Source organism: Podarcis vaucheri (assembly GCF_965113315.1).
Source record: "Podarcis vaucheri genome assembly, chromosome: 7".
NCBI classification, from domain to species: Eukaryota; Metazoa; Chordata; class Lepidosauria; order Squamata; family Lacertidae; genus Podarcis; species Podarcis vaucheri.
In genome coordinates, this window is record NC_138765.1 from 90187783 (window position 1) to 90214948 (window position 27166).

The following is a 27166-nucleotide window of genomic DNA, read 5'->3' on the forward strand; positions in this document are numbered from 1 at the left end:
TGACGGTCTCTGCACATGCTCCAAAAAGCACATGCACAAACAACCTGGAAAGCACACAGGCAGCATCCCAACGCCAATGGAGGCTGGAGGAGGGCTCCCCTCCTGGCTTACATTAAGCCAGTGCTTTTTTCTTTTCTTCTTCAAAAAATGTTTAGGGGCACTCTCATTTTGACTCAAGAAAATCACCTTTTTATAGTTCACATCGGGAAAAATAAAGACTGTAAATGACAAAAATACAAAGATTCTCAAAATGTTTGGGAGGATGCGTCCCCCCAGAGAAACAGCACCGCGTTAACCCCCGGCAGCCTCATTCCATTCTTTGCCCAGGTGCTCCGCAGGCCGCGCGCGCGCGCCAACCATTCCCGAGTCGCCGGCTCCCTCTAGCGGTCGCTCGCCGCTACTGCGCGCAGGGAAACCCTCGCCCCCGCCCCCGGGCTGCTTCCGGTCTTCTTCCCTTCGTGCGCCCGCATTGGCTGCCTTTCCCCGCCCGGCTCCTCTCCGATTGGGCGGAACGGGCGGCCGTGGCAGGTAAGAGCTAAGATGGCGGCCGGCTCCCTTTCTTGGGAGCAGCCGGCGCCCACGTGACCTGGGGGGGAGAGGGCCCCGGGTCCCCCGGCAGGACCCCCGGCCCCGGGAGGGGGGCGGGGCTAACTACAACCCCCAGCCCCAACTCCCCGGCCCAGGCTTGCTGGAGGGGAGCCGCCTCGCCTGGCCCCCAGCATCCCTCGAGGCCCAGGGGGGCTGGAAGGAAGCCGCCTGGCTCCAGGTCCGCGCTGGAGGGCTTCCTGGCTGGCCGCCCCGCCCCCCCCGGGACAGGAGCCGGCCTTGGGTCTGGCCCGGCGGGGCTCTGGCGTCTTCCTCCCGTCAGAGAGCTGTGCTGCTGGGACTGAGGAGAGGCACCTGGTTGGGAAAGGCTGGTCTGCTTCGTGGCTGCACAGATATTGCTATTATTATTTATTGAAATTTAAATGCAACACATAAGAAGTTCTTAAAAAGAAAACCGGAAGTGTAAAGAGAAAAAAGGGTCTATAGCAATTCTTAACAGTTACCATTTTTAACCTATATTATATTTTGTATAAATGAGTTAATTGCATGGACAAGTATAACGGGTGTGCAGTATAAGGCTGGTTGGCTCTGTGTTGTTTTTTCAACGTAAGATGCTGGGGACCCCCAACAGGAACTGCATGCAGAATAATTCAGTTGGGGCAACATGTCCTTGGTCCAGGAATTTGTTTCCATTGACAGTCCTGTCACATAAGAAGAAGCTACTCTTCCTTTCATCCTAAATCTTCTTCATCTGGACAGGGGAATCTAGATTGGGAGGGGGGCTGTTTGTTGCTACCGTTAACCCAGTGTTTCTGATTCTCTGTAACTTATCTTCTGCCAACATCCAAAGGCCTACAAGTAGCTCCTAGATCTACCTGCTTCCCATTTCTGCTCCATTCTGACTGAGAGTAGCTCTCTAGAGTCTCAGTGAAAGAAACCTCCCACCACACACTGTCGGATCCCTTTCATTCAGGGATGTGGAACCTGTGGCCCTCCAGATGCCATTGAGCATCCCATGAACCCCAGCCGGCAAGGCCAGTGGTCAGACTCTCCCGCTAGGCCAGGCCCCAACCCCAGAGCATACGAAACAGTTTATATCAAAGCAGATTGTTGGTCTGTCTAACCCAGTTTCTGGAACACACCATGTGAAAGAAGCTCAAAGGTGCTTATAATTCACTGTGAAAACAGACTAAGTTTGTGGCATTTGTGCTGATCTCAGTCACGCATTCCTTATACTGTACATCTCTTAAGGTGTATCTGTTAAGGGACATCTTCGAGAGATGGAAAGGCTAAGGAAATCCTACAGAAATCTGGAGTCTCTATGGCGCCTTTTATGCCGCCTCCTGGCAACTCCTGCAACCAAGCTGGTGCCAAACATATTGCTCTGCTTTCCTTTGGTCCACACCAGCGAGGTTGGTCTTGTCCTCTGGGCAGCCCAGGACCTCCAGACACTGCCCAGGCTAGCACCCCAGGGAGGTCACTTCAGTGCTGCTCATGCAGGGATTTGACGTCACCCCTGGAGGTGCACCCCATTGTCTCTCAAGACAGAGATGCCAAAAAGTGTTCAGGTGCCCTGAGGCTTTTTGCTGGTTTTGCTCTGGCAGACTAACACAGTAACCCTTCTGGGAAGTGTTTTTGGGAAGCTGTCTTATACAGTGGTGCCCCGCAAGACGAATGCCTCGCAAGATGGAAAACCCGCTAGACGAAAGGGTTTTCCGTTTTTGAGCTGCTTCGCAAAACGATTTTCCCTATGGGCTTGCTTTGCAAGACGAAAACGTCTTGCAAGTGTTCCGATTTTTTTTTGCTCCCCCTCTTTTTTTCTAAGCCGCTAATAGCCTTTTAGCCTCTAATCCGCTAAGCCTTTAATAGCTGCTAAGCCTTTAATAGCCGCTAAACCGCTAATAGCGCTAATCCGCTAAGCCGCTAATAGGGTTGCTTCACAAGACGAAAAAACCGCTAGACGAAGAGGCTCGCGGAACGAATTAATTTCGTCTTGCGAGGCACCACTGTACCAATATGAACCTGAACCTGCTCTGAGAAATAGAATGGCTGAAGGCTTCACCCTGTGAGAAGCTTCAGGGCGCATTTTGCTCTTGGCTATGGTGAATTCACCACATCTGGGATGTACCTTAATATCCTGCTGTTGCTGGTAGTGGGAGTTTGAGTCCAACAACATCTGGAGGGCATCCCTGCTCTAAACCTCACCTTGGTCATTCTTGGATAGATGGGGAATTGACCAGAATAAAAACACAGTGCAGATGCAGAACAAAATTGCTTTCATCCTGCTTCCTTTCAGTAGAAATTGGATGCTAAGTAAAGAGATGGTTCAGACAGATCCAGCATAGGTTGTGCTCCGTCACCTGCTGGGCATTATACGTTAGAAAATGTCACTTCCCCAAGCTTTGCCTGTGCTTGTTCCAGCATTCATTATTATCTTGGGCTCGGAATTGTTCTTTCTGGACATTGTGCTAGAGAGAGGAGCCTTCTCTTCTGCTTTGTGTCACATCCTTTCTCTTCCTCTTCAGCAGGACCTACAGCTGCTTCCCAAAATAGTAACCTGAAAGGGGCTAACAATGGCATTGTCACCTGGACACTCCAAGGATGGCTCCTGTTGCTCCCACCATGTGGCCGTGCCAAGTGTTCACCAGACTGTGGAGGAGATGGATTTTGAGAGAGGTACAGAGGCTCAATGGGGCATTGAGTCTGTTGTGGGTCTTTGGAAGGGTGAGAAGGGAATAAGGAGATGAGCTTTCACTAAAACTCTCTTTGCCCCCTTCCTTTGCCTCCTTATCCTGTTTGGAGGAGAGAAAAAAGATAAGTTGTTATGGTCCAAAGCAGGGGCGGGAAGAGCCAGGGCCTAGGAGCCAAATGCAGCTGTCTGAGCCTCTCCGTCTGGCCTGCAAAATAGACTCTTCCTGTGCCCCTCCCCTTTCCCAACCACCCCCTGTCTCCCCAAGCTACACTTCACTGGCCCTGCATTGCCCTGGCCCTTGTTTGGCTGCAATGCATTTTTGAACCCTGATAATGCCTCTTGCTTGCTGGTTGGAAGACAGAGAGGGGCATTGAGAGGAAAATAGTGATAGTTTCAAACAATGGCAGAGGTTTGAGTAAAACAGCAATGGTAAGAGGGGAAACTGGTAGTTCTAAACAGTGGCAAAGCTTTGAATGGAGCAAGCAGGGAAGGACACAGAGGGGAAATGTGGTGGTTTAAAACAAGACTTGAGGGCAGAGAGACACGAGTTGACAAATAGTTTGTTGTGTTAGCTTTTTGTATTGTACCCATCGTCAGGTAAATTACGTTAGGTAAATGCAGAGTGGTGATTAGGCACAGGGCTGCTCAATGACAGACTAGTGCCAATATAAAGATAAATTGAAATTTATTTATGTGTAGGGATTTGGTGTGCTGCTCTGAATGGAGACCTTGAGAAGGTCAAAAAACAGATCCTAAACCGCAGTAATCCCAGCGAGCCAGATCCCTTTGGATACACAGCTTTGGTAAGTGTCCAAGGTTACTGTGGGGGTCAGATTTCAAAAATACATGAGAATGCAACCATACAAGAGAGTTGGCTACTAGTGTCCCCTGCCAGATGCCCCAACAATGCATAGTGCCTGCACCTTCTGTCTTTTATGAGAAGGAAGATGCATCTGCTGTCAGGTGGGCTCCATTCATGCTGGTGTGACATCACAGTGATGTCAGGTGACCTCTTTTTGCCTGCAGAGCCATTCACGCAAAGGCACAGTTATTTGCAAGTGCTGAGGATCAGCTGAGGGGGGAGGGCCGTCGCTCAGGGCCAGATCGCCTGCCTTGCACGCAGAAGGCCCCAGGCTCATTCCCTGGCACCTGCAGGTAGGACTGGGAGAAACCTCCATCTGGAATCCTGGAGAGCTGCTGCCAGTCAGCACAGACAGTACTGAGCAAGGTGGAGCAGTGGCCTGAGGGGGTTGAGGCAGCTTCCCCTGTTTTCTGTGTGCGAAGCGCCAGACATCATGCTGAGCAAGTGCCTCCCCATTTGACCCACCAGACTGTTTCAACCAAGCCACACACACCTGCCCAACACGGAGGCCGTGGAGGTGTGGGGCAGGGATGGCAGAAGTGGGGCTCTGCAGGCACTTGTGCATGGCATGTTGCAAGCCCCATGATTGCAGGTGGCTGCCAGGGCCCTTTCAATCCAGCTGCGTCTTCAGCTGCCCCACATCTCACATCCTACGTCTTACAAGGCGCAAGGGAAGGTGGCTTGCCTGAAATGGCCCAGACCACCCCAAGATGCCTCATTTTCTGCCTTGCAGCACTACGCCAGCCGCAATGGCCATTATGACGTCTGCCGATTCCTCCTGGAGAGCGGAGCTGCCTGCAACGCTCAGACCCATGGCGGGGCCACCCCTCTGCACCGAGCCTCTTACTGTGGGCACACGGAGGTGGCTAAGCTCCTGCTGACCTACGGGGCTGATCCAGCAGCCACAGATGACGACGGGAAGACCTGCTTGCACAAGGTGTGGGGCACCGAGTGGCTCCTTGGCCGTTTCATTCATTCGCAGGCAAATGCGTAGTGATGCACCGAGACACCTTTGCCCGTAGGGTCACTCGGTTGTATGGGTGGGGCCAGAGTGGGTGGAGCAACGCAAGGGACTCTTCCCTTTCTCCAGTCAGCTGCCTTCTGGCCATGCAGAAGTTGCCCACACGTCTCTGTTCAGGCAAGCCTTCTGCAAGGAGGGTCACAGTCCCAGGGCTGATTCCAGACAAGCCCCAAGGAAGGCCAAGCACCTGCCCCTCCAGTTCCTAATGGGCTGTGGGTTTTCCTTATTTTGGGGGGTGGGGGCGGGGAGGGGATGCGATGTCCTTCCCTTGCTCCCATTGGCACCTCCCTCCCGTGAGGACCGTCCTGTGAGTCTGGCTGTTCCGTGGGAGGCCAAGGTGGTCTAGAGTAGTACAGTGGTTAGAGCATGTTGGACTAGGACCTGGGAGATCAGGGTTGAAATCCCCACTTGGCCATGGTGCTCACCGGATGATCTTGGAGTCAGTCGCTGTCTCTCGGCCTGACCTCCCTCTCAGGGTTGTTGTGGGGATTAACTCTGCAGTCGGGGGAACTGTACTCCACCTTGAGCTCCTTAGAGGAAAGAAGGTGGGGCTATAAATGCAATAAACAAGGGGCAACCCTTTGCTCTCAGCTTGCCTGAGGACCCCTCCCTCCCTCCCTCCCTGCAGGCAGCTGAGAATGGACACGGAGACCTCTGCCTCCTCTTCCTGGAGCACAACTCTGACCTGAGACGCCTGCAGGACAAGAGCCTTCGTCGCGCCTGCGATTTGGTTCCTGACACGAACGAGGACTTGAGGAAGCTTCTGGAGTAGGGAACTGATTCTTGAGGAGACGAGGTGCTCTCTTAAGCAAGCATTTCCACCGTCCTGCTAACGCCCTCTGGTATTACAAAGGCGCGTGTGAACCAAGTCCACTTGTGACCTGTATTTGTGTAGGAGGTGTAAGCAGTCGCACAGTTCTAATTGCTCTTCTTCAAGGCCTGGCCTAGATTTTGGAGCCACCAAAGTAAGAGGGGGCCCTGGCTGTGACTCTGGGATTATGCTGGGGTCCCTGTGGTGGCTGAAGGAGAGTTTGTGGGGTATGGGAGGGCTACTCCCACCCCTAAAAGCAGCTGGATCTTGGGAATGGCCATTGCTCAGGTGTTAGGCAGGTGGCTTCCTCAGTCAAGCTCCTTCAATCGGCTTACGGCGTCTGTCCCTGGATTTGGGGCTCTGGGAAAAGTATCTGAAGAAGTGTGCATTCACACGAAAGCTCATACCAACAGCAAACTTAGTTGGTCTCTAAGGTGCTTCTCGAAGGGATTTTTTATTTTGTTTCGACCTTTGGTTACGTTTCCACATTTTTTTCTTCTAATTTCTTCATAACTGTAGCCTTCTTCACTTAATAGTACTATTCTACATCACCTTCTGGGTGACTAGTCAACTCTTTGCACCATTTCTTTAATTTTATTATGTTTTACAAGCTCACTAAATGAAAGAACAAAAAAACCCCCAACCAACCTGATAGCAATCACATAACATATTGACAAATGTCCTCCTTATTTATGTTGTAATACCGTATTTTTCGTCCTATAAGGTGCACCGGCCCATAGGACGCACCTCATTTTTTGGGGGGGAAATGAATTAAAAAAAAATATTTCCCCCCCCCCCCAGCCCTGGCTGCCGCCCCAAGCCTTGCGCTCACCTGCCCGAAGCAGGGGAAGCCCTCCGGAGGGCTCCCTGTGCTTCGGGGTGACAGGCTGCCGCCCCAAGCCTCGCGCACCCGGCGGGACCTCCTGCCGGGCGCGCGAGGCTTGCAGACACTCGCCCGAAGCAGGGGGAGCCCTCCGGAGGGCTCCCCGTGCTTCGGGCGACAGGCTGCCACCCCAAGCCTCGCGCGCCCGGTGGGACCTCCTGCCGGGCGCGCGAGGCTTGCAGACACTTGCCCGAAGCAGGGGGAGCCCTCCGGAGGGCTCCCCGTGCTTTGGGCGACAGGCTGCCGCCCCAAGCCTTGCGCACCCGGTGGGACCTCCTGCCGGGTGCGCGAGGCTTGCATTTGCCCCATAGGACGCACCCAGATTTCCCCTTCATTTTTGGAGGGGAAAAAGTGCGTCCTATGGGGCGAAAAATACGGTAAATAATCCTTCATAAAAGTTATTGCACTACATTCTTCATTAAATTATCTTTCCATTGATACATAATTTTATGATATTACTCCGAAAAAGTAGTGTTGTAAGCCATCATTGCCAAAACAAGATGACACCTGATTGGCTCTCTAAACACTTCTTTTTCTGGTTATCTGGCTATAACTTTTGATAATTGAACAAACATTGTTGCATTACATTCTTCATTAAATTATCTTTCCATTGATGTATAATTTTATGGTATTGCTCCAAAAAAAAGTGGTGTTGTGAGCCATCAAACCTCGGAAATACACTTTATCCAAAAGGTTTCCACAATTTTGGCCACTAGTGTAGTCCTGCTTAGAGAAGATTCATGGAAAATAACCCGGCTCACTTAAAGCCATTGATTTTTAATGGGACGAAGTAAGGATGACTAAGCCTGAATCAAAAGTATGCATTTTATTTCCCCTTTAGAACTTTTTTCTCACCAGAAGCTTAGTCACATGGAATTCTTAATCAGCTCCATCAGAGACTCCCAATAACTGTACACACCTAAAGAAAAGCACAGGCTATCCAAAACATGAATTCCAGCTCTTAACAAACAACCACATCCCCACCCTTCCAGATGAGCTACAGCCTGCAGACTCAAAATGGCGAAGTCTGCCCTTTTGGACTGTACCAGCTCATCAGTGTGCAAAAGGAGCTCTGCTGCAGCGACCAAGAGGCCTCTGGCACCAAACCCAGCTCGCTCCCAACGGACCCATCCAGTAGGTGGAGATGGCGTCAGAGCCATGAGTTTGCTTCACACTTTCACAGAAGTGGCAAGGTAGGGAAGTTGACTATACCAGACATGACATGGGGCTCCGTATGAAATGTCCTACTTAAAAAAAGAAACTTCAGTGCAAATGAGGTGGGCCTTTGAATGTGACTGGGGCACACATTTAACCCTTTTCCTGCAAGCTCTTTATCCACTAAAAATCAATCCCAGCTGTTTTTCTTGTTACATTTGAAAAGATACATGGGCCCAATATATTTTTTCCTGTGGATGGAACAATGACTGAGGTGGGATGGGGAGGGGGTGGTTGATCAGATAGCATCCCCCAGGGAAAGGGTTCGTCTGGCCCTTCTCGGCTGCTCCAATTAAATTTGGACCCACCAACCTTGTGTGTAGCTGCATTAAAATGTAATTAAGGCCCTGCAACAGCCTTCCCGAATGCAGTGCCCTCCAGATGTGTTGGAGCTGCATCAGCATGTGCTGGCTATGGCTGATGGGAGTTCTAGTCCCAAACATCTGGAGAAGGAGCTGTTTCATGTGTCTCTTGTGTTGCATCTAATCTGGCTCATCAAGTAGGGCAAGATCAGAACATGAAATGGCCCAGGAGGCTGGACCGTTCTCTGAGCTGGTCTCCTTAGGCTTTCAGCTTCATTGCTCATTCATTATTTTACAAAGAGGTCAGACTGGACCTCCACACGGAAGCTGGGAGAGGGCAGGACTGGCCAGCGATGGCATCTTCTCCATCAGGGGGTTGCAGCAGGTGAATGAACTCTTCTTGGCTCGGCTGATGCAGCGCTGTCCTGTAACGGGATACTGTTTATCGAGCAGAGGGATCTCGCTTGTGCCCTTGGCCACTGAGATCAGCAAAGGGAAATGAGCTCACCTGTCTCCCCACTTGAACTTTTGAATCAACTTAGTGTTTCCTTTTAAAGAAATATTCCTTGTGACCAAACACTAAATAATAACACTGTTCGCACATCACACTACCAAGACTGTGTCTGTATAGATAGAGATTTATAGATAGATACACACACATCTAGTCAATAATCAATGAAGTTATCACGGTATCCTCTTAATCTTACCGTATGGAAAATATCTTTGTCAACATCCCTATCAATTTTTTTTTTTAGATATTTAAGCAATGGAAGCCTTTTATATTTACAATTTCCTCTCTCCTATCACCCATCACACAATTGAACCAACTCTCTGATTTCATGCATTTCCTCAACTAGCTTTTGCATCAACTTTTGACAAATTAAAAAGCAGCTCTCTTCTCCCCCACCCCCCTCCCCCAAACACCCAGTGCCTGCACTTCCTGAAGCAGAATCCTGGAGTGTTTATGTCACCTTGAGCGCTTGGGAATAGCATCTCAACGAGATGGAATATCATCCTATCTGGCAGCTATTTCCATCCTGCTCCTCCTGTACCTGTAACATGAACTCTTGAGCGACAAAGAATCTTGGCTTTCAAATTCCTGTAACCTCCTCCCTTCCCCACCTTCTACCAGACCTCAGTAGTTTATCTGTGAGACTTTGACAGCAGCAGCAGGAGGCTGGCAGAGCGGAATGGGGCTCCAGTGCATTCTGCCAGAGGACGGCTTCCACCCCAGAGGTTTTCAGCCACGTCGTTTCTCCACCCAGCAATATGGTGGTAGAAAGAGAAGCCTTGCAGCTCACAGTAACAAATGAGCGGCACTTTGGGACACCCTTCGCCAACTTGGTGCTCCCTGGATGCTTTGGATGGTGGTGGGCTGACAGCATCTGACCAGCCACAAGTTTCCCTGCCTGGTTTCAGCTGCTCAAAGGTCTTACTTCATTTCTTCAGTAATCCTCTTAAGTGTTATTGATCTCATGCATTTTTGTAATTTATATTCAGTCCATGAGAGTAATTTACTTCTGAAATTTCCCCTCTTGTTGGACCAGATTATTCATTCATTCAGTTTTTTTGGTCTGATATAAAACTGCTTCCTAGGTGACTTACAATTAAAAAAACCAAAATCCCCAGGTTTAATGGTAAAACAATGACGCATGATCAAACATTGTAGACATAGACCACATCCACACCTTACATGTCAACAGGTGTTGCTTCCCTTCAAAGAATAATGGGAGCTGTGCTTTGTTAAGGGTGTTGAGAGTTGTTAGAGACCCCCTGTTCCCCTCGCAGAGCTACAATTCCCAGAGGCCCCTGTGAAAAGGGATTGGTTGTTAAACTGCTCTGGGAGGATCTCTTCTGCTCAACTGTCGGCAAATCCACAGGAAGCAGAGGCTGCTGTTTGGGCTGCTGCTTTTTAGATCCAGGCTTCACTCCACCTGGTTACCTGCTCCCCACTTCTTTAACCCACCCTGAATCCAGAGTGCATGTTCTGGGGAAGGCGTCCTGCCGGCAACTAGGCAGGGGCCATAGCACAGCAGCGGAGCATCTGCTTTGCATGCAAAAGGTCCCGGGTCCAACGCTCGGCATCTGCAGGCAGATCTGGGAATGCCCCCTGCCTGAAACCCTGGAGAGGGCTGCCGGTCTGTGTAGGCAACACTAAGCTTGATAGACTAACGGGCTGACTTGGTCTAAGGCAGCTTCCTATGGTACTTGGTCCCCCAGCTGGTCCTGGCTTTGTGTGTCAAGGCCAACAATGTTGAATCGGGGCCGGTAGCTTATTGGCAGCCAATGCAGCACCGTTGGGAGCAAGTAGCATGGCAGTAGGGAGCCTGTGCCCAATGTCATGGGACTCCCAACGGCTCTGATTTATCTGGAGTTCTTCTCATTCCAAACAATTGCACACGTTTCCCACTCTGGACCTGGGAATCCCATTGCAAGCTCTGGAAACCTTTAAACTATGAAGTTATTTTAGCCCGCGTGACATGGCACCTGAATTATCCAGTTTGCTGGAGGGGAGGGAGAGCTTTGGAGCAAAGCCCAAAGGCAGCCTTCCCCCCCCCCCGCCGGGTGGAATAAAAACAGCTGCTGTGCCTGGCGGCCAAGGAGTGAGCGTTGTGGCTCTGAGGAGGGGGGACCATGGAGATCTTCAGTATTCAGCAGTTGGTAAGCGATGGAGGGGTCGGGTGGGGGGCTGAGGGCAACCCAGAGCAAAGTGGGAGTAGTGGGATGGGCTCTCAGCTCAGAGATGGGCAAACGGCAGGCTTTGGCTTTTGTTTTTTTAATGAGAGCCTTGAGGTACACCAGCCACAGTTTGATGCAAACCAGTCTGGTGCCAGGCATGTGTGCGTTGAGAATTAAGGAACACCATGTCTCTGTGAAGTGTCTGCTCAGCCCAGGAATTTGTGACCAGGACCAGGACTGAGCTGGATTGTTGCAATTGTTGAGGCAATTAGTTAGAAACCCTTGCAGGCAGACTGCACATCACCTAGAAATCTACTCAGGCTCCAATGTGCTTTCTTCCCACACCTGCCATAGACCTTATTTGGGTGGGAAGGTTCTCTGATCCAGGACACTCCAAGGGTCGGGCGGTGTGGGCTGGGGTGGCCAGCTATGCATTGCCCCCAAAAGAAGACAAAAGGGCCAGCAGTTTCCATATGGCCATTTAGTTGTATACATGCAAATTTAGAATGGTGCTCATTTCAATAGGAATGCAGTACAATACAGCCGACCAGCAGGTGATGGGGGTGTGCCTGCTGCAGCTGCATGGTAGCCCACCTGAAGGCTCTAGGGTCAATGCCCCATATCTCCAGGTGGGGCTGAGGAAGTCTCTTGTATGAAACAACAATTCAATTTGCTGTCAAGGGACGGGTCGTGGCTCAGTGGTGGAGTATCTGCCTTGCATCTGGAAGGTCCCTGATTCAATCCCCAATGGAATCTCCAGGTGTGGGGCTGGGCGAGAAGCTGCTTAACCCCCCCCCCCAAATGCTGCTGCCAGTCAGTGCAGGCAATAGTGAGCTAGATGGGTCAGTCGGAGGCAGCCTCCTATGTTCCTTTGCTGAACGAGCTGAGACTGAACGAACTCCTTCAACGGCCTTATATGTGCAGATGGAGGGATGTCACAAGCAAGCCTCCTAGGCCTCCCCGGCGTGAGGATGGCCTGGCGCTTAAGCTGGTGTCTTATTTTGGCTGCTGTGTCCAGCTGAAGCTCTGCTTGCTCCCTCATGGAGGTCACCCAAGACCTCTGGGTGTCCTCTTCCCTGGAGACCTAAGAAGGAAGGGAGCCGCTGACTGCGCTGGAGTGACTGAAACTGGGGAGAAAAGAGCCATTCCATTCATGCTTGGCCTGTGGCAGCCGCAAGGCCTAGAAGCTATCGCATTACTCCACCAATGTTATGCTCAGGCGCTGCGCAGCGGGGGGGGGTGCTGCCTCAGGTGGCACATGTTGAAACACTATTTAAGTGTGTGGGATGTGTTTTCTAACCTGTAGGCTGCCTTCATTATTTCTGGGGTCATCCCTGCCAAGCTTCAGGGGGGTCCTCTGAAAGTGGGGGAGGGGGGAATCAGGAAAGGCAGGAGCAGAGCCTAAAAGCTGCAGCAAGACTTTTTAGTATTGACCCCAGCAGAAGGTGGGGGGGGGGGGTTTGAGTGGGGCACCCTTTGGATTCCATCCCAGGCAACCAAATGTATTTGTAATATATATTTTGGAAAGGAAGCATAATGGAGGCTTTAAAAGAGGAATGGACTAATTCCTGGAGGATGAGGCTATCAGTGGGTACTAGTGATGGCATAAGGCCATTGCAAGCCAGGAGAGTTTATTCAACAATTAATCTGCTACATTTATAGCCCAACTCCACTCCACCCCCCGAGCTGAAGGTGACACACATGGTTCTCCCTGCTCCTTGTTTAATACAACAACCCTGCCAAGAAGGTGGGGCTGAGAGGCTAGTGAGCTCTGTGACTGAATGTAAGCCCCGGCCTCCCAGGACTGAGCCCAGTTCCACCCCCCCCCACTGGCTCTCTTCTGCTCCCCAGAGTCCTGGACCCCCAGCGCTTCTTCCCCTTGGGCTTCCTAAAAGCATCTGGGTGGCACAGGGAGAACAGGATGGTGGACTTGAACGGCTCTTAGGTGTTTGGGTTTTCTGCCTCGCTGCCCACATGTCTCCTGTTGTCTCTGTATGGACATAGAATCATAGAATCATAGAGTTGGAAGAGACCACAAGGGCCATCGGGTCCAACCCCCTGCCAAGCAGGAAACACCATCAGAGCACTCCTGACATATGGTTGTCAAGCCTCTGCTTAAAGACCTTGGCAGCAAATTCCACTGTCAAACAGCTCTTACTGTCAGGAAGTTCTTCCTAAGGTTTAGGTGGAATCTTCTTTCTTGTAGTTTGGATCCATTGCTCCGTGTCCGCTTCTCTGGAGCAGCAGAAAACAACCTTTCTCCCTCCTCTATGTGACATCCTTTTATATATTTGAACATGGCTATCATATCACCCCTTAACCTCCTCTTCTCCAGGCTAAACATGCCCAGCTCCCTTAGCCGTTCCTCATAAGGCATCGTTTCCAGGCCTTTGACCATTTTGGTTGCCCTCCTCTGGACACGTTCCAGTTTGTCAGTGTCCTTCTTGAACTGTGGTGCCCAGAACTGGACACAGTACTCCAGGTGAGGTCTGACCAGAGCAGAATACAGTGGCACTATTACTTCCTTTGATCTAGATGCTCTACTCCTATTGATGCAGCCCAGAATTGCATTGGCTTTTTTAGCTGCCGCGTCACACTGTTGGCTCATGTCAAGTTTGTGGTCAACCAAGACTCCTAGATCTTTTTCACATGTACTGCTCTCAAGCCAGGTGTCACCCATCTTGTATTTGTGCCTCTCATTTTTTTTTGCCCAAGTGCAATACTTTACATTTCTCCCTGTTAAAATTCATCTTGTTTGTTTTGGCCCAGTTCTCTAATCTGTCAAGGTCGTTTTGAAGTGTAATCCTGTCCTCTGGGATGTTAGCCACCCCTCCCAGTTTGGTGTCATCTGCAAATTTGATCAGGATGCCCTTGAGTCCATCATCCAAGTTGTTGATAAAGATGTTGAATAAGACCGGGCCCAAGACAGAACCCTGTGGCACCCCACTAGTCACTCTTCTCCAGGATGAAGAGGAACCATTGATGAGCACCCTTTGGGTTCGGTCAGTCAGCCAGTTACAAATCCACTGAGTGGTAGCATAGTCAAGACCGCATTTTACCAGCTTCTTTACAAGAATATCATGGGGCACCTTGTCAAATGCCTTGCTGAAATCAAGAAGGCTACATCCACTGCGTTCCCTTCATCTACCAGGCTTGTAATTCTGTCAAAAAACGAGATCAGGTTAGTCTGACATGACTTATTTTTCAGAAATCCAAGCTGACTATTGGTGATCACAGCGTTCCTTTCTAGGTGCTCACAGACTGTTTGCTTAATGATCTGCTCCAGAATCTTCCCTGGTATTGATGTCAGACATCTCAAGCAGCGCCTTTTCCTTTGGCCAGGGAGAGTGTGGGGCTGGGTGTGGGCAGACCATGCTGAGCTATAAGCAGTCAGGAAATGATCGCCCTCTTGAAATGACTGGGACGGGCATGAGAGCCTGGGGCTTCATCGGAATGAAGTTTGCCCAGCGGCTGTCCCCAGTCACCTGCTAGTGCCTGGGGATTTTCCACCCTGGAGACGTCCTGCCTCAGGCGCCCAAATGTCTCTAGTTGGCCCTGTTGCGGACCATGCTGACTTTGCCCTTGCGAGAGGAGGGAGCATTTGCCGCACATGATGTGTGTTCCTGAGCCAGGGGCTGCTGCTTATATACATATCCATATAAATAGAAGTTGCTTCATCAGGGACAGGAGGAGCAGGCGGCAGGGAGGGGGGGGGGATGTTGCAAGTTGGCCCTGGCACTGGGCACCCTTTCCACTTGGCGGGAGAGCAAGGTGGATCAGCAACTTGCAGAAACATATAAACTGGGCTGAGGGAGCAACTGGCTGTAGGCAGGGTGGGAGCTTAAGAGCAGCTCAAGAACTTCAATGGGCATTCTGGGGCCAGGCAGGCTGCTGTGGATTCTGATGCAACTGAGGCAGATTGTGCACCTTTGGTGCATTTGTGAGATGACCTCCTCACATTATTTTGTACACCTGCAAAACTTGGGGCTCTCCCGCTCCCTCCCACCCTGTTTCCCGCCCTCCTGCCCTGCCCTGGTCCATTTTATGAATTCATTGCTGTCATAAAGACCTCCCTCCAACAAGGAGATCAAGGTGGGGGACCCAGTGAGTTTCACAGCTGAGTGTGGGATTTGAACCCTGGTCTCCCAGGTCCTAATGCAACCTAGTGCTACAATCCCAGCAGCGCAGGAAACTGCCTTATAGTGAGTGAGCTCAGTGATGTCAGTGCTTTCAGGCAGCAGGTCTCCAGAGTTTCAGGCAGGAGACATTCCCAGCCCTCCCTGGTGATGGTGGGGATTGAACCCGGCACCTTCTGCATGCAAAGAGATGCTCCACAGCTGAGCTATTGACACCCACCATCAGAATTTGCGGCCAGAAGGAGGGATATACGGTAGACACTTTACTGGAAGAGAGAGAGGGGCCCAAGACAGTCCTCATGCTCCTTCCTTTTTCCCTCTCCTGCCAGGTAAGTGGCGAACGACATGACGAGAAAGGGAGAGGTTTTGAAGTGCTGGCAGGAAGCGCGGCCAGGGAGCCAGGGAGATGGCGGTCAGGCCCGGCAGGCGTGTGGGAAGCAGTCAGCAAGGAAAGGCAGAAGGCAGAAGATGCGAAGAAGAAAAAGGTGGGTGAGAAGTTCCACCTTGCTCGTGGGGGTGGGGGGTGGGCAGGGGCCTATCTCCTCCGCAGCCACAAGGGGGCAATGATAATAATAATAAATTTTTATTTATAGCCTGCCCTCCCCAGCCAAGACTGGGCTCAGGGCGGCTAATAGTGGACAAGAAGGCTCTTGTCTGGCAAGCCAGCTGGCCAGCTGTTCCTTAGTCCCCCAGCAGTCAATGGGTTAAACAGACAACGCAAAGGTGTGCACCTGGCATCTCTTCAGGCAGCTGAGCCAGAAGCTGACCTGCATTCCCAAGGCATCACATGGCACTTGAAAGGTGCTTCCAGACATGGACGATTTAGCAGCAGCAAACTTAGGCAGTTCTGCTTGAAGCCAGAATTGGAAGAGCAGCTCTGCTTCCAGGTTTCTAACTCAATGTAGTCAGCTGGGCAGGTCCACCCCACTTCCCCCCAGACTTCAATGTGGGGAGGGGGAAATGCTATGGGACTATTGTATGTGGGGAAAGGACTAAATACTCCCTGCACTGTATTCTCTGAATGTGATCACACACACCCTGCTTCCTGTAGCAGTTTGGAGTATGTGTGTAAACAGATGTAAAGGCAATGATATTTGGGAAGGAGAGAGTGAAAGTGATAGAGCTGATTCCTACAAAAGAGAGACAGGCCACAGAAAAGGAAATGGCTAGAGCACATTCTAGAGAATGGTTGAGCAATCTATATGAATACAGATCTGGAATAGCAATGCAATGGATCCACACCAGTTTTTCTCAAACATGGGTCTCCAGCTGTTGTTGGACTACAACTCCCACCATCCCTAGCTAGCAGGGCCAGTGATCAAGGATGATGGGAGTTGTAGTCCAGCAACAGCTGGAGACCCAAGGTTAAGAAAAACTGGTCTACCCTCAGGGAGATTATGGTCTCGATGCTCTGCTTCTATTAAATGTCACTGAAGACTGAATCCTCTTTCTGCTTTGATCTCTTAGCCCTTCAAGGGCCACAAGATTCTGTTGGCTCTGTTGCACTTATTGATTGATTGAATTTATATCCTGTCTTTCCTCCTAAAGGAGCTCAGGGCAGCAAACACATTCATAACAAAACATTTTTTTCAAGAAAGCAACAGACAGTTGGGAGCCTGAAAGGGCACTCCTGATGACTCTCTCTGGGTCTGGTTCTACTCGGGAGCTCTCAGTCGGAGCCCCTGCATGGAGCTGGGTCCTGCCCAAAAGCAGCTGCAGCTGCTCCCTGTCAAGGGGATACCAGGTGGGTGGCTGCACCCCAAGTGGCCCACGCAGGTTGAGGGCTGTCAGCATCCTGCCCAGTAGCTGGATCCCATTCTCCACCCCTGGTTTACTGTGAAGCAGAATACAGTGAGCACCAGGAAGAGCGGCAGGATAAGTTGAACTGTGGCAGACAAGCAAACACCTCCCTGCTGCGAAGCAGCCCTGCACAAACCCCACTGAAATGAATGGAAGCTTTGCAAGGGGGCGCGGCAAAGCTCTCCCACTGGGCGTCCCAGGCCTCCCCTCCCCCACTGTGGCGGGTGCTGTGGGGGAAGCCGGTTGCCCACACATCTCCTTTTCCTCGTCTCCTTTCCAGCTTGAGACACTCAGCAATTCCAGGCTGAAGCTAGACAGCCTGCAGGACTTGGAGGCGATTATCAAGCTTCGCAAGAATAAGAAGAGGTTGAAGAAAGTGGTCCGCCCCAAAGAACGGGAGCCAGAAGTGATGGTGAGTCTCCACAGGCTTTGCCAGAAGACTGTGTGCTGCAGCGCAGGGGTAGCCTTGACACACGGCTTTAGAGGGAGGGGGCTGCGCTTCCCCTGCAAGAGGAAGTTTGTGGCTTGGACCTAGCTTGGCAGGCATTCATCCCCCAAAGGTTCTTGCATTGGTGCACCACCAATTGCATCTCTTCTCGGAAAAACCTGGTCTTGTCAGTCACAGGTATTCATGCTTCGATAGCATCCCAGATAGACTGCCTGTGGGACTGTCTGTGATCAGCACTTGCGAGCTACTATGGTGCCCAGGTTACCAACTGGGTCCCATCGTAAGACAGATTCCAATTTATTTTTGGGTGCAATTCAAAGTGCTGCCCCCTTGCAAGTCCTAAATTAATTAGGGGCTGGTGCATCTCTCATATGAACTTATTCAACATACCCAGATCGGCTTCAGAGGTCCCCTTTATAGGGCTGGGACAAGACATTTTGCTACCTGAAGCAAAGGGCAAGATGGTGCCATCACATTCCACTCCTGGAATTCAAGTTTCACCTTCCACACCACCAGCAGGACAGTGTCTTTCTCCGCATCCCTGGGAGCAGAGGCTGGCTTAAGGGTCCCCAGGGGAATGCTGGGAGATGGATGCTCTGCCCACCAGCATTGGCACCTGAAGCAGATGCCTCCCTCTGCCTAATGGTAGGGCTGTGCCTGTCCATCCACCTTCAGGGCTAAGCAAGTTGGCTGCAGACTTTGCAATGGAACAGCCATATTGTTATCTCTGAGGCACCAACTAAACCTTTCTTTTTGTAAGTAAAATTATTAGTAGAATTATTAGTAGTAAAATTATTAATTATTTAAACAGAATTTGTACATTGTTCACTGAAAAAACCCTATTATTATTATTATTATTAGTAGTAGTAGTAATAGTATTGCTTAGTTTTGGGGTGGGGTGAAGGTGGACAATCATAGAATCATAGAATCGGAAGAGACCACAAGGGCCATCGAGTCCAACCCCCTGCCAAGCAGGAAAAATAAAACCATAGCTTTAAAAGCCCTAAATCCTAGAATTGGAAGGGACTTTGAGGATCATTCAACCCCCAGCAATGCAGGAATATGCAGCTGTCCCATACAGGGATTGAACCTGCAGCCTTGGCGTTATCAGCACCACGCTCTAACCAACTGAGCTATCCAGGCTGCAGCCAAGGCAGACTGAGTGTCCCCTCTCCTTCAAAAGGGGACAGGCACCTTGTGGAAAAGCAGAGTTTGACTCCTATCCCTCCCCTCTATAGACAGAGCCTGTGGGTCCAGTGCAGTTTCTCCAAGCAGCACTGGAGAACCGGATTCCTGTGATTGAGAAATACCTGGCAGATGGAGGGGACCCCAATGCTCACGACAAGGTAAAGGGGGTGCTAAGAAACGCAAGCCTCCTGCTTCCATCCGGAATTTGCCTAATGATGAAATGGGGGATGGGGGTCAGTCCAGGGAACCCACGGCAAAGGCAAGGATGGCAGCTGGGGTGGAGGATATTAGCGAAGGAAGGGAGAAAGAGGCAAATTTGCCCAAGATATATTGGTGTCAAGAGCCAAAAAGCACCTCCCCTTTTATTCAGCCTTAAAGGGTGAAATCCGCTGGGACGTTCTCTTGCACAAGCCCCACTGAAAGGAACCTACCTGATATTGCGCAACTCTCGCTCACTCTGCAGGAGATCTTCTCTGGGGAGTGTGGTTGTTTTAGATCATTTCACTTAAGTCCAAAACTCTGCAGCTTTCATCACAGCTGCAGCATCAGGGGCTCTCACAGCATTCGCTGGAATCAGCCCCCCTTCCCCCCCCCGGTCAGGCCTCTCTGACTCCCCAAATTGCTCCCCAGGATTCTCCCCATTGGAGGCAGCTGCCTTGGTTTTCTTTGGTTGGATTGAATGGTCTTATGGGAAACCCCCTTGAGACACTCAGTTATGAAACACACAATTAACATTTCCCTTCTTCGTCCCCTGCCTGCACTATAAGCACTTCCACATTCCTGATGCATTAGACCAAACAGCAGCAAAAAGCAGTTTGCCAGCTCTGAGGATAAAAAACAAAAAGACCCAGAATATGCAGCTTTGAATTCCAAACTCACTTAAATCACGGCACTACCGAGGCTCCTGGAATAAAATTGAGTTTGCTTTTCCTCCTGCCCTGATGCAAAAGCACATTTACTTTGGAATAGCCTCATTTTGGTGTAGAAGAGGATAATATATTTTACAGTAAAAATAACAACATGAGCTCAGGCTTCCACCCCCAACTATAAAAAATAAGTTGAAAGGAAGGATGTTGCTGCGGTGATGAGTGCCAGTTCTGGAGGGGCCTGGGGTAGCCCTGCCAGCTCAGGGACCAACGTTGGGCCTTTTGGTCACTTCTTCCATCAGCTGCCACTCTCTGGGATGGTCATTTGATTGCCCCCCCCCACGCGCCAACAACCCCAAGATCCAGCCGCAGGTGCCCCATTGCCTCACTAAAGCCATCTTAGCTGATTCAATGCACGAGTTTGAGTTGATTGATGACATCTGTCTAAATTTGCATCAGTGGAAAACAATCATTCCCAAAGGTTGGTTTTAAAATTCCAGGTGTGTTGTGCCAGGCATCACCTCACAAGTGAGGTTCTTGCTTCCCTCTCACACGATGAATGGTTGCTAAAATGGCCCTTTGCTATCTGCAGTTTTGATAGGTGCTTGTATCAAAAATATACATCCACAAGAGTGCAAGTGGAGCGTGGCTGCAGGATCAGGCCAAAGGCCCCCCAGCATCCTGTTCTCTTAGTGGCCAAGCCAGATGTCTCTCTGCGTGCGATGGCCAGCAGCCTCCATTCAGACTCACGCTGCATCTCAGCAGGGAGAGAGCCGAGCCCTTGTGGCCAGCAGCCAAGGAGAGCCTTGTCTTCCTCCATGAATTTGTCCTGTCCTCTTGTCCTGTCCAGCATCCTCTTCTCACAGGGGCCAGCCAGATGTCTGTGGGAAACCGGCAAGCAGGATCTGAGCCCAAGAGCCCTCGCTTCCCCACTTTTGATTCTCGGTATCTGGCAGCCAGAGGCAGACTATCCCTGCACAATATGTTCACACGGAGACAGTTGCTCAGCAACTTGTTAAGCTGCTTGGCACCAGAAGCAGACAACCCCCTGGTGGAAATAAAACTTCCCCTTTGGTGTTCCCCAGCTTCATTCACTACAAACCCCAAGATTTTGGGTCCCCTCCATACGGGTGCTGAACCTCTGTAGTCGTTTCATGGGTTTTTGTAGCATGAACTTTGGGGGGTTTTGTAGCCCCCCAAACTGAGTAATTGATATACAGTATCAACTATGAACCTCTGTTTGATGCATCAAAAACTTACAAAACAACTACAAAACTTTGCCATTGGTTTGGAGGGGATTCAAAATGTCATGGTTCATGGTGAATGAAGCTGTCTTCCCCCAACCCCAAAGTAACAAATGCTTGTCAAAGCTGCTATGTGGCTCTGATCACCAGTTTCTCTGTAGGCAAATGTGTTTCACTGCAGGGGTTAAATCCCCTGCAAAGGACAATTCCCTCCTTGCCACATCCTTCTTCCGGGTCCCCCTACCCTGAAGTGTTTCCTCCGCTGGGCTATAAGCCTGGCAGTGAGGGTGGAGATACGTGTGGAGAGGGGGAATCAGTGGAAGGGAGAAGCTTAAGCGCCCTTCTTCCCAGCAGTTCTCCCCTACAAACATCCCATTGCCCTGTCCCTCAAGTCGCATAACTTTGACAAAGGTCTGCATTTGCTAGAGCAGCCCTTGTCAACCTGGTGCCCTCCAGTGCTGGCTGTGGCTGATGGGAGTTGTAACTGAAACCGTCTGGAGGTTGGCAAAGGCTATCCTAGAGTAATGTGCAGTTCTGCACTAGGAAGGAGCTCCCCTGCCCCAGGAGATGCTGTTTTGGCTTGATGGGCTGTGCCAAGTATCCATCACAGAAGACCCTCGGGGTGGATGTGAAAGGGGTGGGCAGGCTTGCAGGGTGCCGACCCGTCAAACCAAGGTGCTCCCTTGTGTTTCCTCCTGCAGTTCAGATGTACAGCCCTGCACCGGGCCTGCTTGCGGGGCCATGCAGAGATCGTGGACAAGCTGTTGGACGCTGGGGCCAAGCTGGAGCCAAGAGACATGGTGAGCCCCCAGGGATTCCTGACATCAATCGCTACTTCAACTTCACTCACTGGCTTAAAATTGCTAAAAAGCAGGAGCAAGGCAGGCTGGCTGTCGTTGGGGCCAGAGGACAGGCATGCGCTCTCCTGTCTGGCTGAAGCTCTAGTGGTTGAAGAGGGAAAGAGAGGCAGGGAGGGAGAGGTTGGGACCATTTCCAAAAAGTAGGAAGGGTACACCCACCCCACCATTTTCTTTAGAGCACAGCTCCCTAGAGCCCCAGCCAGCACGGCTGCATGATGCTGAAGATGATGGGATTTGTAGTCCGAAATGTGGCAGGCACCCATTGGCGAAGGCTGCTTTATGCCACAGACTGCCCTTCCCCACCTCCCCGCTCCTGTGCAGCCAGACTTTCTTGTGCCCCGAATGATCTTCTCCCTCTAATGAGTGGGCTCTGCTTTGACACAGCTGGACGCGACCCCTGTGCTCTGGGCCTGTCGTGGGGGGCAGCTGGAGATCCTCAAGCGCTTGATGGGCAGGGGAGCCAAGATCTCCACACGGGACAAGGTGAGCAGCCTCAGCCAATGCTGCCTGCCCCACCTGGGGGGCGCTGCCTCCGTGACTGAGTCCCCACCGGGACAACGGGGTGGGCTCTGAGGAATTCTCTTTCTCTGGCAGCTGTGGAGCACCCCCCTGCACGTGGCCGTCCGGACAGGGCACAGTGACTGCGCCGAGCACCTCATTGCCTGCGGGGCAAACATCAATGCGCAAGACAAGGTATGAGATGGAGGGGAGGGGTGCTCTCTGCCTCTGGGCTGTGGGGAGCAGCTGGGGTGGCCAAGCCCTCGTTTTGGCTCTGCCCGAAAGTCTGCACTGCTTTTGGGAGGCGAGCTGGCAGCAGAAACCCTCCTGAGTTCAGCAGCTGAGTTCTCCCCCTGCCGCCAGAGGAGCTACGCCTCTGAATGCTGGGAAGCCCCTGCGAGGAGTGAGGGGCTGCTCAGGTTTCTTTGGTGTCTGGATGGCCCTTGAGGATGGGATGCTGGAGCAGACGAGCCTTTGGCCTGATCCAGCTGCAGGGCTCTTCTGATGGTCTTTCCTTCCAGGCACTTTGGGGTGTATCCTCAAGCACTTTCAGAAATGGCCCTCGCCTAACAGTGAGCTCTTTGCTTTAGCAGAAGAAATTATGCAAAATAAAAGCAATTGCGCTTGTTTGCATAATATATGCAAGACACAGAATTTTTTTTATCTGACACACTCTGCACACAGCCCTCCTTTTACTGAGTTGGAGCATTCATCCTTCTAGCCCAGGTCAGTTTCTTCATTGCCATTTTCCGTGGGTCCTTGAGACTTCCAGCAGAGCTTTTTCCTAGCCTGGGATCCTTTTAGCCGGACATCGACCCAGAGATCCTTTTGCATGCAAAGCAGCAGCTCTTCTGCTGAGCTAAGAATCTGCCCTTTGACGGGCCCTGGTGTGGAGGAGGCCAGGCGCACTTACTCTGCCTCCCAATGCCCAGGAAGGAGACACGCCCCTTCACGACGCAGTCAGGCTGGGACGCTTCAAGGCTGTGAAGACGCTGCTGATGTACGGGGCAAACCTGGCCATACAGAATGAGGTGAGGCATGGACAGCGGGGAGGTTTTACCACCCTTTCAGAATGGGCAGCAAGTGGGGAAGATTCTTGGGCCCCCAGAGCTTGTGTGGTGTGGGTATGATGGCACTGCTCCTTGGTGCAAATGTACCATTTGCTTTCTGCACCACTCTAAGGCCTAGTCTACTCTAGGCTCACTGAGTCTGTAAACTTGTGTCTGGGCTGTATCATAGCAGGCTGCAGGTGATAGCTTCAGATGCTAAATGCTCCTGCATAAAAGGGCCCTTCACGTAGAAAGGTAGCAGTTCAGGGCAAAGGTCACTCTATAACCCTTCTCAGCACCATGTAATTTCCCAGTATAGAGGGCTTTTTTAATGAGTGTCCACACCTGCACTCAGAAGCCCAGGCAGATTTACTGGCAGAGTGAGAACTAAGCTGATGCTCAACGAGGACGGGTAGAGGCTGCTGCTTGGGCGAGAAAAGCCCCCATTGCTTGCCTTCTGCAGCCAGCGGTGGGCCTGTGCCATAGCCTGCCATCCCATCTGTCAAGAAGCCCAAACAGGCTGAGCCTGTCGTGTGGGGAGCATGGAAGCCGCGGCTCTCCAGGGTGCAGCCTGCTGCCCTGTGGCCAGTCCTGCCACAACCCCTGGCATGCCTCAGGCTCCCCACCCCTAACAGAGAGCTTGGAAGGCTTCTTTCTGCCTCTTCCTGGCCTGCCAGCTTGAGGCAGGAAGCAGGAGAGGCAGGCAGAGCTCTCTGATGCCGTTTTTTGTTCTGGCAGGAGGCGGTGACTCCAGTGGACCTGGTGAAAGACTGGCAGATGGGCATCCGAGAGACACTGCAGGCCTGTGCCAACCGGCAGCGAGGCCCCTTCAGGAGCTGCTGAGAGTGGGGGATCTTGGGTGGTGGGGTGCTGGCTCTGTGAGCTGACATTCCACCCGACCCCTCTACCAGCTGGGGACCAACTCACTCCCCTTGCCCTTCAGCAGATATGCCCCCACCCCATCATGACTCTGGTGCCAGCGGGGCACCAGGGACTTATTTGGTACCCTCGGGGTGAGAGATTGTCCCTGAGGCCTCCCTCTTTTGTCTCAACAGGCTTTGAGGGTCAGTGTTCTGCTCCTCGGAGTGGGCTGGGAGCCAGCCATGCAGGACCTGCCCCCCACTTGCTCTTCCTGGTGGAGCTGACAAATTCCCTCCCTCTTGTGGCTCTCTGTGGAGGCTGTTACCCGAGGAGAAACTAAGGCACAAGAGATGGCACTTGGAAACCTGGGGCGTGTGCAGGAATGATGGTCTTTCTTCGGAAACAGGGAAATCCGCTGTCCTCTCTGGCCAGCGAGAAGGGTGGAGGGGAAAAAAGGCTTTTATTACAGGGAGGTGGGTAGATGCACAGCCCCTTCGGGAACTCCCAAAGCAGCTCTATCAGGCAGGGAAGCAGGAGGTGAGGGGAATGCTGTGGCCGTGGTCCTGCTGCGCAGGAACACCTAGGAGGGGGGCTGCAGGGCTAGTCCCCACCCCCACCCCGCCAGACACTAGGCAAAGGACAGGATGGCCCACCAGCTTCATTCTGCTCCCAGAAGCTGGTTGTTAATGGCAGTCAACTCTCACTTCAGTGCTGGTGATGGGCGGCACGCAAGCTTAGAGGGTGCAGGCCAGGCCATGGGGGACACAGCTTTTCTTCCAATGCTCCACTGCTCCGCCTGGGCCTGTTGCAGGGCATTAGCTGCAGCAATGGGTAAGCAGCGCAGCGCATTGAACTCATCTGCTGGAGCAGCCAGCCAGGGCGCTTGCAGGTGAGGGTGTGTTGAGGCATTGGGAAGAGACAAAGTAGCCAGCCAGCCAGCCCACCAGCATCGTCACAGGGAGCTCAGGAGGAACGTCTGGGGAGGGCAGGAGCTGGCCCTCTTGTACTGCGCCTCCTCCCCATCTACTGCCTAGACAGCCTCCTCACTCTGCCGCATGATAGGGGGACAGAGAACTGCCCTTCCCAAGCGCCTTTCACTTCTTAACAGTTCTGTTGGGGCTGAGAGTCCAAGGAGGCCTTGGAGCAAAAGGCAGACAGCTTCTGCCTTTCACAGATCCTGGAGGCCACCTCTGGAGCTTAGTTGCAGCCCTCCCTGGTTCAATAGTGAGGACTGGAAGCAACTTCCTTGTAGACTGGGGAGGCATGCCTGAGACACTTAGGCCACGGCTGGTTATGAGCCAAACCTCTGCTGGTCTCCAAAAGCAGAAACAAGGATCCTCTCAGCTGCCGTAATTTCCCCTTCGAGGCCTGAGGGAAGCACCCCAGCTCTTTCCTGTCAAGCATCCCTGTGCCTGTTCCCTTGGGAGACGCCCTGGGGTGGGGCTTTGCACATGCCACAAAGGGCATAACCTCTTTGCTCCCAGCCCTTAAAAGGTGCCAGTGACTGCCTCCTCCTTGCCATTCCCAGCCACCGCTGTGGAGCCACATGCCTCCAGGCACGGCCCTCTCATTCCTTGTCTGTTGGAGAAGCAGGATCTTGGCACTGCTGGTTCAGGCCATGACCCCCCAACCAAAACATGATCCTCCAAGGATTTATTCTCTGATGCAAAATGGATCTCAAGTGCTGCAGATTCCAGAGTTTGCAGACTGCTGGCACAGCTGGTCTTGGCATCATCCCCTTACTGTTGTTGTTGTTTCTGGAGAGTGCAGAGCAGCTCCCTGACTTTCTGCTAACTGACCTTCACCGTGGAACTGGGTTTCACGTTCTGTATACCTGACATACATACCTGTTGATGGATTTTTTCCAAGGTAATCAGTGAAAGAGCCCCAGAGCCAGGATGGGCATTGCCCTTCAGTGTCTGGTTACCACAATTGTCTACCTTGTTGACCTTGCTGTCTGGTACATGGGTCACACTGGACTCTGGAGAATGAACTTTTAATACATGTCTGTGCCCCTTCCGTGGGACGCGGGTGGCACTGTGGTCTAAACCACAGAGCTAGGGCTTGCTGATCGGAAGGTCGGCAGTTCGAATCCCCACGATGGGGTGAGCTCCCGTTGCTCGGTCCCTGCTCCTGCCAACCTAGCAGTTCGAAAGCACGTCAAGTGCAAGTAGATAAATAGGTACCGCTCCAGCGGGAAGCTAAACAGTCTGTGGACAAACGCCAGCTCCCTTGGCCTATAGAGCAAGATGATTGCGCAACCCCCGAATCGTCCGCAACTGGACCTAACGGTCAGGGGTACCTTTATGCCCCTTCCATTCTGCAGAGAAATGTGCAGAGGGGATTGGAGGAAATTACTTGAATGGATCTTTGCAAACCAATGTGAGGTCTCAATTCTTCTCAAGTTGATCTTGAATCTAAATGTGTCGAAAACAATGTTCTAGCCTCTACTTTTTTTGGGGGGGGGGGAATTCTGACAAATTCAAGCAGCTCTGGGCAGCATGGCCATCTGGAGAATGGGCTCTCTTTGCCAATCGGGTGGTGGAAGTTTCTCAAAGGCTGTTGACCTTGACATTTCTGGCCCTTCAATCTGCGAGAAGACAGCCCTCCTCTCCCCCACAACTGGCATGTCAAACAAGGCCCTACTTAAGGGACTGCGAGGGGCTGACTATGGATGGCTAAACCCGTCACCCAAAAGGCTTGTGTTTGTTTTTTTGGAATATGGCGATTCCTCTTTGAAGAAGAATAAATCATCGGAAGCCCTGGCTTTGTGCAGAGAGTTTTGTGTTTTAGGAAAGGGCTGCTCCTGAAATCCTCTCTCTCTCCAATGCTCTGGCATCAACTCTTTCTCCTCAAAGGTTGAAACAAGAAAGGGCCCCCTCTCAACCACTGCTGGTAACCCCACAGCCCATGGCCTCAATCGGGGGGTGGGGAATCTTCTGGGGAGCCACATACCTGTGGGGAGGAGGATCAAGGGTGACTGGTCATATGTGCCAGCCATCCACCAATTTATAGTTTTCTACAACTCCTCCCAGGAGTTAAACCTCAGCGCCTAGGACTTGCCAATCGCATGGTCGGCGGTTCGAATCCCCGCAGTGGGGTGCGCTCCTGCTGTTCGGTCCCAGCGCCTGCCAACCTAGCAGTTTGAAAGCACCCTTGGGTGCAAGTAGATAAATAGGGACCGCTTACCAGTGGGAAGGTAAAT

At 51.8% G+C, this 27166-nt stretch overlaps 2 protein-coding genes across 2 annotated transcripts; both read left to right on the plus strand.

Moving 5' to 3' along the window:
- The first annotated feature begins 2691 nt into the window (after positions 1 to 2691).
- ANKRD39 (ankyrin repeat domain 39) lies at positions 2692 to 5990 on the plus strand. The gene is made up of 4 exons (XM_082230666.1): positions 2692 to 3222; positions 3938 to 4041; positions 4834 to 5037; positions 5750 to 5990. Exons 1-4 carry the CDS (start codon positions 3120 to 3122, stop codon positions 5891 to 5893), a joined length of 555 nt encoding a protein of 184 aa, XP_082086792.1. The 5' UTR covers positions 2692 to 3119; the 3' UTR covers positions 5894 to 5990.
- Positions 5991 to 10870: 4880 nt separating this feature from the next.
- On the plus strand, positions 10871 to 26726 carry ANKRD23 (ankyrin repeat domain 23). Its single transcript, XM_082230477.1, has 9 exons — positions 10871 to 10993; positions 15477 to 15632; positions 17228 to 17359; positions 18634 to 18741; positions 21395 to 21493; positions 21938 to 22036; positions 22148 to 22246; positions 22984 to 23082; positions 23839 to 26726. Exons 1-9 carry the CDS (start codon positions 10967 to 10969, stop codon positions 23941 to 23943), a joined length of 924 nt encoding a protein of 307 aa, XP_082086603.1. The 5' UTR covers positions 10871 to 10966; the 3' UTR covers positions 23944 to 26726.
- Positions 26727 to 27166: the final 440 nt, after the last annotated feature.

Excerpts from the sequence above, each read along its gene's own strand:
- ANKRD39 (XM_082230666.1), top strand. The coding sequence starts at position 3,120 with ATGGCATTGTCACCTGGACACTCCAAGGATGGCTCCTGTTGCTCCCAC. Across the intron at positions 3,223-3,937 it reads GGAGATGGATTTTGAGAGAG|GGATTTGGTGTGCTGCTCTG; the intron begins GTACAGAGGCTC and ends ATTTATGTGTAG. Across the intron at positions 5,038-5,749 it reads GGAAGACCTGCTTGCACAAG|GCAGCTGAGAATGGACACGG; the intron begins GTGTGGGGCACC and ends CCCTCCCTGCAG.
- ANKRD23 (XM_082230477.1), top strand. The coding sequence starts at position 10,967 with ATGGAGATCTTCAGTATTCAGCAGTTG. Across the intron at positions 21,494-21,937 it reads AGCTGGAGCCAAGAGACATG|CTGGACGCGACCCCTGTGCT; the intron begins GTGAGCCCCCAG and ends GCTTTGACACAG. Across the intron at positions 22,037-22,147 it reads AGATCTCCACACGGGACAAG|CTGTGGAGCACCCCCCTGCA; the intron begins GTGAGCAGCCTC and ends TTTCTCTGGCAG.